We start from the raw sequence: 14,432 nt of genomic DNA, 5'->3' as shown, positions 1-14,432 counted from the left end.
TGAATGACTCTTGCGCATCAAAAAAGCAAAGCAGTTAAGTGGAATGTGTCCAGATCGAAGTCTGAGGGCTGTTACAATGTCTAACCTACCCATACCAGATCCTCTAAACCATGGCACTTGACACAGATTAGGTTGAATTGTTCTGTACCATATACCTTTGTTCAGAGACCTCTCATCGAAATGCTCCTTCCATAAATCTCGGCATTTAGAACGTACTATATTTAGACAATCAGTATGGTATGGTAAACAATTACATACTATTCCTTCGGTTACAGCTTCCCTAGCAAATCTATCAGCAGATTCGTTCCCAGTTAGACCTATATGAGATGGCACCCATTGCAAATGTATCTTAATACTTGACTCCGACAACTCATTTAAAGTTTTAAGAATAGTATAGGCTATCGGTGCTCCTCGAAAGTTCGAGGTGCATCGAGCCAAATGTTGTAAAGCACTTCTAGAATCCGTACATATAACAAAAATTCCGGTCTTAAATGATTTAACATATGCAATCGCCTCTGCCAAAGCTCTCAATTCGATGAAGCTAAGCCATGATACTTATTAGTAGTAACTCCTCAATTGTTTAACATATTTCTTTCTGTTACAGAACATATCTTCCAATTCAAAATGTCAAGATTCCGAGCAAGAAGGCAAAACAATGGATACTTCCAAGTGCCCAGTGATGACAGCGGATTCTCTGATGCACAATTTGACATCCCTCCTCCAAAGATCCCATGGAAAGCCATCACATTAGCTACTTTCCTGTTCATTGTTGGTTCTATACTGTTATTAGTAGGTAGTCTGATAGTTACGGGACATATTGATACCAAGTATTCAGACCGACTGTGGCCTATGATAGTGTTAGGAGGAATTATGTTTTTACCAGGAGTTTATCATATTAGGATAGCTTACTATGCATATAAGGAATATCCAGGTTATAGCTTTTCTGATATACCAGAGTTTGAATGAGTATTTCTGGCTATGCTATAATGCCATGCTGCCATAATTATAATGTTACACAACTTGTTATATGATAAATGTAAATGTATGTATAGACATACAAATAAATACACTGTAGTTAAACACATTTAAATAATTAATTTATACATAGATTGTCTCAATTTTTTTTGTCATGTGAGATCATTGACATGTATCTAAGGACGGGCCTTACGGGCAATAAGAATGGAGCCAACACAGCAGTGTTATGGACACGCATTCAAGCCAATCGTGCAGTCTAATGCCACAACGCGAGCTAGATTGGCTCAAATTCGTGTGTGTGCCACTTCTGTACTGGCACACACATGAAGATATAGTTCATATGACTAACATAGATTTTTTAAGAAGCCAAATTAACCAATTTCTATGGATTATGGTCCGAAATAATCAATTTTTATTTTATTTATTTATTGGCCCCATTCTTATTGCCCGTAAGGCCCGTCCTTAGATATTTGCCAATTTGTAAGATTAATTGTGGGAAAAGTTATAATTATGCATTTCCTTCTTTCCTTGGACCAGGCTTTTATTGTGCAAAGGTGTAATATTGATTATAACCAGTATAGGTAGGTATTATTAATTAAGGTAATGTTGTAACACATTATTGCTACTTTATGTCACACATTATATATAAGGGAAAACATAACTGTTTCAAAATCTGGGAGTTCCTTATGTTGGTTTTTGTTACCAAAATGTTTGAAAGCTTTAGTTATTTATTGTATAAGATGCATATTTTTCGAAAGACATGATTCACAAGGACTAAGGACAAATATTTCAGATTGTAGCTTAAATTGTGTTGTGTCTACATTCACCCTTTGAAAGCTTTATATCACTCATAAACACAAACATCACTCAAACACCAATATCCCTTTATATCACTCATAAACACAATCATCACTCAAACGCCAATATCCCGGGCGCAAGGGAGCTACTATAAACCTTACTCGAAAGTGTGAAGGTAATTTTGACAGCGTCGGCCATTACACCTATAGTTGTCCTTGGCACTGTGGGAACAACTAGTTACGAAATTACGACGCCTTTAGGTGTTCTTGGCTTTCAAAAGGTTAAAAGTGAATGTGAGGCTAGCTAGACCATGACATATTTGAAGCTAACAATAAGTAAGTATAGTACAATCAGCCATAACAGTGCATAGAGACTATCAATGAATTCATTCATAATTTCTCCATGCAATTTCGCAGCTCACTGTACCCGTTCACTTTTATTCAAGTATTGTATTTATCATACATAACCACCTCAAAAACTTGTGTTTTTTCACTTTTGCTTGGGATCTCGTGCTATACGCGCTTCGCACAATCAAGATAATGAAACATGGTTTATCTGTAATCAACTAAAATCTTAAGTGACTATTTTACTTAATACTTTATTGCTTTTAGGTTTATTATTGTGTTTAAAGTATTTAATTTTTTTTCATGTTTTTAATTGTTATGTCAAAGACAAAAATATAATTGCTTATAAATTGGTTAATGATATGAAGAAATTGTTTAAGAAAAAGGTACCTAACTAAGCCCAGAGCCTGAAATGAAATAACTGTTTTCTTTATGCGTATTTTATTGACAGTGATCATAGTTTTAATTTAATAAATATGTAGATTGATAGTCACTTTTAGAGTAAAATAAAATCACAATGATTTTCAATGCATTAATTATTAATACTTTCCACCCTATCTAAATTGATTGCACGTTTATCTATTAGAATTAGATCTCTTCCCTTTTTTAGTTTGTATGAAACTAGTTTGGGGGAGTGGAACAGAGTGTCCCGTCTTTTTAAGGTGCTCAAACAATCTGTTCTTTGAGGGAAAGTCTGTTTGACATACTGCACATCTAAGATTGAGTGCGGTGCTAGAATCTTCTGTTTCTGTGGTTTTGATTCGTACGGGTTTCCGGTCCATTTGTTTCTTGGGTTTGATGTTTCTGGTCATTTTGGGTAGCGCAGGCTTGTCTTGGGGTAATGTGGCTTCGCCTAAGGCGTCATCAGTGGGGGTTGTGCTTGAGACTTCGTATAAGTTTTCTGTGGATGTTCTGGGACCCTTTCTTGAGATTAGCTTCCTTCTTGGCCTGTATTTGGCTCTTGAGCATGTTGAACTTCTTGTTTTTACGGCTGCGCGCGGGCCCCTCTATTTCGTTGAAACTCATTTCGTCGTGGCTGTCATTTCCTTCGCTTTCTGGCATGGGTATGAAAGATTTCTTCTTGTTCTTCTTCTTTTTCTGGCTTTTCGGTAGAGCCTGTGGAGCAGAAATTTTGTAATGAAAAAATATTCCAAAATTTGTATTTATAGTAGACGCAAACCAAACTGACGACCGGGATCGTAAAACCTCATTCCGCGCAAAACAAAGACTGAAAAAGACAAGGGTACCTAATCCTTCTGGCGCGATGGGTTGTGGTGTCATTTATGTTTTAGCCGCGACCAGACGTGCGGGACTCGCCGAGTACCGAGCCGAAATTATGTATCGCCATTCGGCGAGACCCCTAATGTGTCGCGGCCAAGGCAAATGGAAATAAGGTAATCTTCACAATGTTTTTTTTTAAGTACCATCGTTAGCTCCTGTTTTTGTATGGAAGTCACCACCGCCGCCTTTTACCCCTCAACTCCCACTATCGCGATATCACGATGGCAGAATGTAATTTCATAGAAAATGTATGAAAAATCAAAAACGCGTGATAGTTTGCAGTGCCGGGAGTTGAGAGGTTGATAATAAACTACACTAAAGTTTGTCGTCTTCTTATCGTTGATCACTGCTGACAGGTCATAATTTCACCTTACCGTTTCTTAAAACCCTTTCGCTCGCGAAAAAAATGATGTCAGCTGTAATGACACACTCTTCGAGAGCCTCTCGAAAACCTACCAAGTCAGAAGGACGAGACGAGAAGGGAGCAGTATGTGCACATCGTCCTCGGTGTGTCTCGACGACTGACCGGCACGGGTAACGTACCTAGTTACCTACATAACAAATGAAAACTCACCTGCACTTTATCAGAATCGTCGCTCAAAGTCTCCCTAATGTCGTTGTCTTCAATATCCGAAGTGGAGTTACCCACATGGTCCACTTCACTCTCAGTTAACCCGTTCAATTCCTTCGGCTCCTCGGTCTCAAGCGGAGGATCATTTTCTTCATCCACATCATGTTCATCACCTGATATCTCAATATCGTCGTCTAAGACCATGTTGGATACATTTTCTTTATGTTTCTTGCTATTTTCGTGATTTTCGAAGGATTTTACGTTTTTGAAGAGTTTGTTGCAAGCTGAACAGTATAGGTTTTTGATCGCCGCTTTTGATTTTGTTTTGGGCGTTGCTTTCGATGCTTCGCTGGCCTGTAAATTAAATACACAATTGGTTAAAAGAATGGGCGCAAATAATGTTCTTAAAATATTAAAGAACTAAAACATCTCATACAAATTTTCATCCCCTTAAACTAGGGGATTAAAAATTTGTACGAGTCTTCCGCAAGGACGCTAGGTATCATACTGCATTAATTTCAATTTGGATATAATTTGTTTTTCAAAAAACATCATATGACCGAATCAGTAGTGACTTTATAGGTTTTACTGAACAACTTTTATTTATTTTATATACTTAATGCCGAAATCGCGAAAAAAATGTTGACTGTCCCATAGAACTGCCAAATAAACATTTTTCTGTATGACTTATGTCTCTATGCAGAGTAGTATGGCTACAATTCAAACTGTATAAATGTCCGGGTTCTGACAGGTTAAAGTAATAATGATTCTCACCTCCTCAGTTTTCGAGCTCTCTTCATTGCTGCTCTCCATGCCCCCCTCACTGATGGTGTCATCATCGGACGACAGCCCAAACTCCTCAGCCAGTAACGACTCGATTTCACTCAGCTTTTTCTGATAATCTTCGCTTTGCATGAAAGAGCTCTCGCCCTCTCGCTTCTTCGCCTCTTCTATCTCTTTCTGTCTTTGTATTATTCTTTCGCGTCTTAGCTGCTCGGCCTGAAATATCACAATTTGTTTTGTCAATAAAACATTGAGATTTATAATGAGTTGTGTTCCTTAATTCTTCTTGGAAATGAGACTTGTATCAAAAACGCGATGCTAACGCGCTTACAACGCACGTGTGTATCAATACAGACGCGATGCTAACGCGCTTACAACGTGCGTTTGTATCGATGCAGACGCGCTGGCCAAATCCGTTTTTTTAGCAGTCTTTCTAGGAAATCCCGGCAGTTAACTTTTTGACCGCCAAAGATGTCATATGACGCGCGCGGCTACAGCCCAATATCAACCTTCATTCGTACCGACAAGGTTCACGATTACGCGCCGCGTGCGATCGACGTGGCGTTCAAAAGGTTAATAGATAATAGTACATTACGATACAAGTGCGAAAAATAGGAAATTCGAAACGAGTGGCGATAAATTAAAACAGGACCGAAGGGAGTGTTTTAAATCGACACGAGTTGCGAATTACCTATTCGCACATGTATCGTACAACGTTTTACAGTACATATGACCCTTTAAAATGGTCGACACAGTATCGTAATATGCTAATTTTCGCCCTAGTGCGGTAAAGTAGCGCCATATGTAGGTACTGTAAAGATATTTTATTATTCAAGTAGGCATATTATAATCTGTAAATTAAGGAAGAGCGGTGTTGCCCAATACAGGCAAATTTTCTTTTACCGGGTAGCACTATCCCCTACTTTATAAACACCTGTATATTTTACGAAAATAAATAATTTTAATTTTAATTTAATTTAATTTAATAATGCGCTAGTTAAAACAACACTCGCTGTCGACGCGCGTTCCCAAAACGCGCGTTTACGGCGCGTTAAAAAATGCGTTGTGCAGCCCTAAGGTGTTGCTTCCTTTATGTTCCCTTGCGCGTAGGTGAGTCTGCGATCTTGTAACCTAAATAGAAAACTTAAGCTTGGCATGACATGAAATATCCTACACCAATAAAGAGGGCCCCCTCTTACAATGTTATCTTAAGTTTTTTTTTTAAACTACGTCGGTGGCAAACGAGCATACGGCCCGCCTGATGGTAGGCAGTCTCCGTAGTCTATGTACGCCTGCAACTCCAGAGGAGTTACATGCCGTTGCCGACCCTAACAACCCTCCCTCCCTCGTTGAGCTCTGGCAACCTTACTCACCGGCAGGAACACAACACTATTAGTAGGGTCATTGATGAACAATTTGACAGAGGCCGCGCAACAGACGACCAACTGTGACACTGCAATGGCGGAAGGATTCGTGCGTGTCATAATGTATACCTAGGCGGATTGAGTACATTTTCTCTAATTTGGCACGAACACCTTTGTAGCTCGGGGATAAGGTTCAATTTAGTATGGCAAACAAAATGAGAGCGCCCTCCACTTTAGGTACAGTCAGCGTCAAATACTTTGTAGCAACCAAAGTAGCCAAATAGTTCGGTACACCATATATTTAGTATGGTGTACCGAACTATTTGGCCACTTTGACTGCTACAAAGTATTTGACGCTGACTGTACAACTTCATGGATTAATATCGTATTTTATGAAAAATGATGTGATAATTGATTAACTTATGTATGAAAATTTATCCTGTTGAAATTTATACTTCCCCAGTTGGGCTCTGCTCTAGATCTGGAATGTCATCCGCTGTGCTGTGCCCTACCACACTAAGCTAGACGACATTCACAATGCCCATAAGTACTTATATTGTAGAGATATTTCTCTCCTAGGTCTGGCAAACGCGCCTTTTCGCTTTGTGCTGCATTACGGATTTGCAGTGCGTTCGCGATTTGCGAATCACACACTAACGACGTATTCACCAGATTTGACCATACTAAAAGTAGGAATGTGGTTGGAAACAGCCCATAAACTAAAAAAAAAAAACGTTATTCTACTCCACTTCTATTGGTCGATTAAATGACTGCCAGCGACATCGAAATCAACTTCATAAAAAGCGCGGCGGGCAAGGGCCCTGTCTATAGGATCATAACAGCAGTATTGTTATGTACTTCGATTCGTTTTGTAGCTACGGTCCTTGAGTTTTCAAAACCCCTATTATAACCCCTAAGATGGTCGACTCTTTATCATTTGTCATCATGCCTGTCACGTTCCAACAAGTATGTAAGCGCGAAAGTGACGGGCGTAGTGACAGATGATATAAATGGAACCATGCTGCCACTGCAGGTATGTACAAAATACTATCAGCATAACCAATGCCGGATTTAGAGGTCTGGAGGCCTCGGGCAATAAAGGAGTGGAGGCCCCCTGGCCCCAAATTTTTTCCAAATAAAATGGTAAATTTACCGAATTCTCTATTGTGGGGGCCCCGGGCAGTAGCCCCGGTTGCCCTCCCCTAAATCCGACCCTGAGCATAACCGTGTACTTCCAATAGTGAATGAAAAAGGGAGAAATGTATAATAAAAGTGTAGACCCACCTTTTTCTTATTCTCTTCAGCTTTCTCCTGAAGCTGCTTCGTATGCTCAATGACCCTCTTGTCCTTCCTCCTCACAAAGCTGACCAGTCTCCTTATCTCCTCATTCCTCTCCTTGCGCGCTTTCTGTCGTATCTTGTTGTTTTCCTTTTCCATCAGCTTTATGACTCGGCGGTTGTCGCCCTGGGATATCTCGTATTGGTCTAGCCATACGAAACCTGTTGGAGGAAAATCATACGGAAAAAACTAGAGGCATGGCCATACAGAAAAACAATGCGATATGACTTGGTGGTGGTAGCCATTTAAGAAGTTAATACTCTTGCGGAATATGTCGCTAGGCGCATATGGTGGATATTTTCGCTGTCCTCGAATGAAGTCTCGGTAGCTCAGGTCTCTGGATCGCTTCGTCCTTAATCCTATTTCATCACCTTTTTAACTTGCCATTATTGTCATATGGTCCACAGTTCTGATTCGTCAACATTCCTATATCGTCACTTTCCTATCTTGTCCACATTCCTATCTTGTCCACATTCGGAAAGTAAATGAAAAGTAGAGCAGTTGTTATTAATTATAGAAGGCAGTTAGGATAATGGGTGGTAGGTACAATAATGCTGACGAGTTAGCACTGTGGTCCAAAGAGGAATGTAGATGATTTTAGGTAGCAAATACATGATATGGGAAGCTAGAGATCCCAACTATACAAAAAGGGGAATTAGAGAGGATTGATGTCTAATTTGATTATAAATTTCATAAATAGACGGAGACTGGTGTACGAGTCTTCCATCGCTAAATATCGCTGCGTGGGCAGCACCATTTGCCTGAAAGTGATACCTTTCTTCAATTTGTGTCTTGTCATTTCGGTTTTACGTGTAGGTAATTGTGAACATAACAGGTCGAATCACTCTTTATTTTCAAATGCGTTTAAAATTCGTCTTGACTCCATTTTCTAACCTCAAAAGAGCTGATTTCCTTATCGTGATTGATATTTATAGATTTGTTTCACCTAAAATCAACTTGTTCGTTTTCGTTTGGATTGCTTTGAAAAGCAAAATAAAACATACACGAGGCACGGCAGTGAATATGTGCAGCACCATTTTGAACAGCTGACTGAGGGACGCCATCTTGCCGAGCAAATTGGCTCAGCTGAGGCAAAAGTTCACGAGCACGTGGCCGCGCGAGGACCGTCGTTTAACGCGCGAGGAAATTTCCTCGCGAGGCTGCTCGCTCTGTGTGGACCCGCCTATTGGCACCTGAGCGCGAGCTAGTCAAACGCTCAAAAAAACAGTGTAGATGAGCTCTCCGATAACGCGCCTTTGTTCCGCATCTCGAGGACACATTTGAGACCGGTTCGGTAGCGGTCGACTCGCCGGCACTTAGTAACCGTAGAGGGTCCACACAAGACACCGAAAATTATTTTTCATAGATTTTGTAATTTAATAACCAGTTAAAGTGACCGGGCCATTTTTTATGCAGGTGGTAGCACGTGCGGTTTTACTCAACAATAGACAAAGGATTAGCCTTCGGCCAGCTACAAATCTAACGACTATAATATGCGAAGACATAACATATTAGTAGACAATGACATCCAGAAAGCATCAAACTCGTTAGAGTAAAATATGTGCCCTCTTTCTAATACTAAACTAAACTAACTACTTCATGTACCTTCCGTGGTATAGTAGTAGAGCTTATACATAGCATTTGAGGCTTACTCATACACTATTGAAACAGTGATAGATATGCATGACTGAAGCCAATACTGATACTGGGAAAAATACAATATAAATTGAAATGATATCACAAAAGCTAAATTTAACTTACTCTTATTGGTAGAGAATGACGTCCAGAAAGCATAGAATTCATGAACATCTTCATAAGGGGTAGTAGAGTTGCCAAACTTTGGGATTGCATTCAATTCCTCGGGGTCGTCAAGAAAGTCATTTTCCTCGGCGGCTAACTTGGAGAATACCTGGAATATTTGTTAAGGAAATAAGTACCTTACTTATTTCCGATGATTATGATGTATATGCACATTATGGAAATACCTTAAGTAAAATATATTTAACTATGGGAATATCTTTCCTTAAAAATAGTTTTCTAAGTTTAAATGAATTAATTCTTAGATGGTCCAATAAACATTATAGTATGTATTAAAAACTGATTAATGTGGGATAAAGACATGAATGAAAATAGTTCACATTCCAATGTTGGGCTTAAAATTAAGCCCTTAACTATAAGCCCTAACACTTTAGCTGCCTCCTTAACAGATTCCTGATTAGGTTCATTTTAAAGAGAATAAATACATCCCAGGGTTCCTGGGAACTAAAAGAACTAAGCCATTATGCCAGTCCAGGTTAGGAATATAAATAATTTTTTTCAGATAGTTTTTGCTTCATTAAACAGCTAAATTAGTTAAATATAATTTGAGAATCTCATTTTCGGTTTGCATGTAACAAAACAAATTCTTACTTCAGAGTAAACTCCATAGAAGCCTTTAGGATCATCTCCAAAGCCTTTGTAGCAGGACGGACTGAAGTATGGGTAAACATCGAGGCTGTCATCATTGTACGAGCTGCCGGCACCTCGCAGTAACTGCTCCCTGTGGTTGTCGTACCTGGAAATTCAAATTTACCATTGCACCATATCATTTTCCACACAGCCATTCGTAAACTTTATTGCAAAGAAAAAAGGTCCCTATCATCATCATTATCTTCCTTGTATTATCGCGATTTTCACCACGGTTCATGGAAGCCTGGGATCCAATTAGCAATTGATCCTAAGAATTGCCATTGATACAAGTTTTTAACCCACTGCTTCGAATCGAGAAGGGAAACTCGGCACTATAAGGTTTAATCCAGTCACAATGTTTTCCTTCACCGAAAAGCAGCTGGTAAATATCAAAATTATGATTATTTTGTACATATGTTCCAAAGAACTCATTAGTGCAAGGATCCCATGGTTCTAATACTAGTAAAAATGATGTCAAATGAAATATAAACCATTATTTAATGGAATAGAGTTTTGTTTTGTTTCATTAGATTATAAATAAATATAAATGAAAATATTTTTTTCTAGGACCATTGATTTTGACTGCCAATTTTTCTTGTATGGTGCGTTGCTAAAGTTTAATTGAAAAATGGGTAGTCCATTTTTTAAAACTAAATTAATAATAATGTAATAGTGTTAGAATTTACGGTCATACTTTGAAATCTTAATCCTCCTCACATGAAATTACATATTAACAGCTAAAATTGTTTACATGTTGTTGTGAAATAAGGCATAAGTTAAACCCCTGAAACTTCTGCAACAAGTTAACTTAATTCTATTTTTCTGATTTTTGTGACCTTTTATTATACTTATTTTTGCATATAAAATAAAAATGAAAGTATACTTAATCGAATTTTGATATGAGCTATCGTTAAGTATGTTATGGTTTAGGAGAAAGAAAAAAGCGTGGTATTTATTAGATAACTTTGTTTGATTATATTAATCCCAGGCTATTATCCAACATTTTACAAAACAAATACCAATTTTCTCTGCACACATTTCAGTTTTTGTAATGAAAGGTTGATTTACTTACCATGCTCTTTCCTGAGGATCAGAGAGCACTTCATATGCGGTTTGCACGAGTTGAAATTGCTCCTTCGCTTCCTGAAGGTTGTCCAAGTTTTTATCCGGGTGCCATTGTAGAGCTAACTTTCGATAGGCCTTCTTAATTTCTGATGCACTCGCCTCCTTTGCTACATTTAAAACTTCGTAGTGGCACTTCATTTTGAGATCATTCTATTCTACCTTGTTAAGTTCACAGCCTGTTATAAGTAAGGTTAACACTTGGAAACTGAATATATTTTACTGAATTTAAAAATTGTAAATTAACAGCTAGCGATGATAAACTAACAAATTATTGTAAAGGAACTGCATATTCAGTTTTTCCTGGGAAAAACAGTATCGATCTATTTTGAAGAAACGTTTCGAATCACATCACCGAAGTTGAAGGTATTACCCGACTAAACTTAACTCCCGAATATACGTATAAGCATTCTTGTACGCGGTGCGTCCATTTGACATGATAGGATAATAGGAAAAGTTTACCATGTGGGAATTTACGAACGAACGAAACGTTTTTTATGACGTCGGTGAAATGGTCCGAATTGCAGTAGTATATTAGTTTTTATTTTATTTTACGTCGGTGGCAAACAAGCATACGGCCTGCCTGATGGTAAGCAGTCTGCGTAGCCTATGTACACCTGCAACTCCAGAGGACTTACATGCGCGTTGCCGACCCTAACCCCATCCCCCTCGTTGAGCTCTGGCAACCTTACTCGCCGGCAGGAACACAACACTATGAGTAGGGTCAAGAGGTACTTCCCCAGTTGGGCTCTGCTCTAGATCTGGAATGACATCTGCTGTGCTGAGTGCTGTGCCCTACCACACAAGGCGAGATGACATTCACATTGCCCATACCTCTCTTTTGGACGTAGTTTAAGGACATACCCGGGTCCATCCATTAGTGCCAATTACATCCACACTTTATCAGGCCTGGGGACCTACCGCGAAAACCGAAATTCGCAAATTGTGGAGATCTTTTATTTTATTCTCACTAAGACGTAATTAGAGTGACAGACAAAAATGCTCGCAATTGACGAATGTTGATTTTCGCGGTTATAGCCCTGATATCAGGCCTGATAAAGTGTGGATGTAATTAGCACTTGAGGGCCTACCACGAACACCTTGCAAACTCCGAAGTTCGCAAACTGCGGGCATCTTTCTCTTTTACTGCAATTAAGACGTAATTAGCCATACGTCAATTGGTTTGCCAGAGGCTATTTCAAATTAATAAAAAATGATTCCATACTGCAAAGACTGCAAAGTATAATTATTAATATTTTCCATGCAATTAGTTGGAAGGCAAGTATTTAAGAAAGTTAGACCAAGATAAGTCTGCAGCGATTTTGATAGCCCAAACTGTGCACAGTCTGAGCTGTCTAAATCGTTGCAGAGTTATCTTGGCCTAACATTATACCAAATGTATCCCCGTGATCTCCAGGAAGACATCGTGTGTTGTTGTCGATTCGTCTGAGCACGGTAAAAACGCTCATAATATTCTGGCAAATCAGAAAAAGGCGACAAAGTTAAAAAGTCTAGGAAGGATCGATTTCCCATACAAATTTTGAATTTCGCGCCTTTTTCCACTGACAAAGTTGCCAGAATGGGGTTGGCCATGGGTTGGCCGGTCGAAGTATTAAACAGATGGCGCCATCATAGCTTGCCCTGTCAATCCCTAGAATTGTGACAAATTCTTGTTTTTTTTTTGGAATTTTGTGACCTGGATTCCAGTACTTTAAGCCAAATCTCATAGAACAAAACTAGAGACAGGGGCAAGCTATGATGGCGCCATCTATGCAAACCTTCGACAGTTGCCAACCCCATTACATTAGATCCATCCTTGAGGGTGAGTCTGATGTCGGATCCGACGTCGGGCCAGAGCAAGGATCGTTTTCCGTTTCACGAAATAAGTATATTTAATATTTCCCTTTGCAAGTCAAAATACTTACTTACTTCAAGGCTAGAGTAAATAGGTATCTCATAGGTAGGCGTGCTCCACCGTAGACCGCATCATCACTTGCCATCAGTTGTGATCGTGGTAAAACGCCTGCCTATCCTCCATAAAAAATAAAAAATTAAAGCTTCTATCGGGATGAATGGTTGCAAAAGTGTCACGTTCCCAGACTAATTTGTACCTGTCCATTTAGCATAAAAGCAATTTGAAGGATTGATTATCTAATTAAACATAATTAAACAAGACGAAACTATCAAATTAGCCCCCAGCTGCCTTGAGATATCTCAGTGTAATCATCTTTTGCAAAATGGATGCAAAATGTGGACCGTCACGACCTGCTGTCACGAGTGGCCCTTTTGTGGCATAATCAGATAAAATGCACCCTCGTTTCTCAATCTGCGAAGGAGTAAAATCCGTTATTTTATATTAGGATTTTTGTTACGCATGGTTACGTAATGCAGTAGGTAGCTTTTTGGATGGGAAGTTATAATAGATGCTATTAAAAACACACTTTCTAACCTCCTAAGGCCCTATCCATCATACCAATTGTATTTTTTTACAAATGGTTAAATTTATTTGTTATGAAATCGATCAAACAAAAGTAAATGCAACTCCGTTCCATTGGAAAATGTTTTAAATTACATTGAAGTAATTTACGGGTTGAACCATGGGCCTTACAAGGATATAGGGACCGTGCGCATTGGAGGGTCTGCCATCTTGTGGCCTGAATCGGAACCATAAACATGCACATGTACACGTCACGTGTTTTTTTGTGCATAGTAGGTTCTGCCATCTTTTGGGCTACATCGAAACAAAAAGCATCACATTTACGCCTCGCGCCAAAAATCTGACGGCTCCTGTGGCTGCTGCCTCCTACAGTTCATGCACGCTCCCTATAATATTTTAAGTTCAGTTCTTGGAGTAGGTAAAGTCTAGGCGCGTCCCTTAGCATAGGTATCCCTTAGCTTCTTTTCAGCGGTGCCTAGACCTCTGTCATGTGTAAGTACTTAACTATACTTAATTGTTATCGGTCTGATAATCATCATCAGGAAACTGCAGCGTATGCACAAAGTATTGATGCCCGACGGTCTTCAGATATGTATAGGCTTTAGTGGCTTTACGTAGCAATGCAAACTAGAAACATTACTTTGAAACTAGAGGATACAGAAATTCACACTGGTTGTATGTACATCGTGTTATTTATATCAAAAATTTAGAAATATAGGTAATCGTCTAGGTATGAGGATTTAGTTCAGATAAACAATCAAAATCGGAAAAACCTTTAATAGCCAATTACATTACTAGATTGACCAAGCATGTTTATTTATCCTTCTTTATTTCTTGTTCAATGTATTCAACTGGGAAGTCATCGTAGTGCGACAAAAGACGAAAGGTGAGAGCTCTGCGAGAATTCATTGAAGTGGAGACCGATTGCCCGTCCTTCTTCTGATCTTTTGAGGATACGCCTATACCCTGCG

General features: G+C 39.1%; 2 protein-coding genes across 4 annotated transcripts in view; both read right to left on the bottom strand.

Annotated features, from left to right (window-relative positions):
• Window positions 1-2,541: 2,541 nt before the first annotated feature.
• Window positions 2,542-11,397, bottom strand: LOC133522696 (dnaJ homolog subfamily C member 21). The gene is given in 8 exon segments (XM_061858111.1): window positions 2,542-3,029; window positions 3,031-3,233; window positions 3,973-4,323; window positions 4,744-4,968; window positions 7,401-7,615; window positions 9,216-9,363; window positions 9,864-10,008; window positions 10,975-11,397. Coding segments are annotated over 8 exon segments (1,815 nt in total). The 5' UTR covers window positions 11,166-11,397; the 3' UTR covers window positions 2,542-2,692.
• Window positions 11,398-14,223: 2,826 nt separating this feature from the next.
• The window catches only part of LOC133522688 (MORN repeat-containing protein 5-like), a 42,913-nt gene continuing 42,704 nt past the window's right edge, over window positions 14,224-14,432 (bottom strand). For all 3 annotated transcript variants that reach the window (XM_061858098.1, XM_061858097.1, XM_061858100.1), the window contains one exon: window positions 14,224-14,427. In XM_061858098.1, the coding sequence (XP_061714082.1) occupies window positions 14,275-14,427 (153 nt within the window). In that variant the 3' untranslated portion in view covers window positions 14,224-14,274. The remainder of the gene's footprint in view (window positions 14,428-14,432) is intronic.

This window comes from Cydia pomonella, chromosome 11 (assembly GCF_033807575.1).
Source record: "Cydia pomonella isolate Wapato2018A chromosome 11, ilCydPomo1, whole genome shotgun sequence".
Lineage (NCBI taxonomy): Eukaryota > Metazoa > Arthropoda > Insecta > Lepidoptera > Tortricidae > Cydia > Cydia pomonella.
This window is presented reverse-complemented; position numbering and strand designations above follow the sequence as displayed.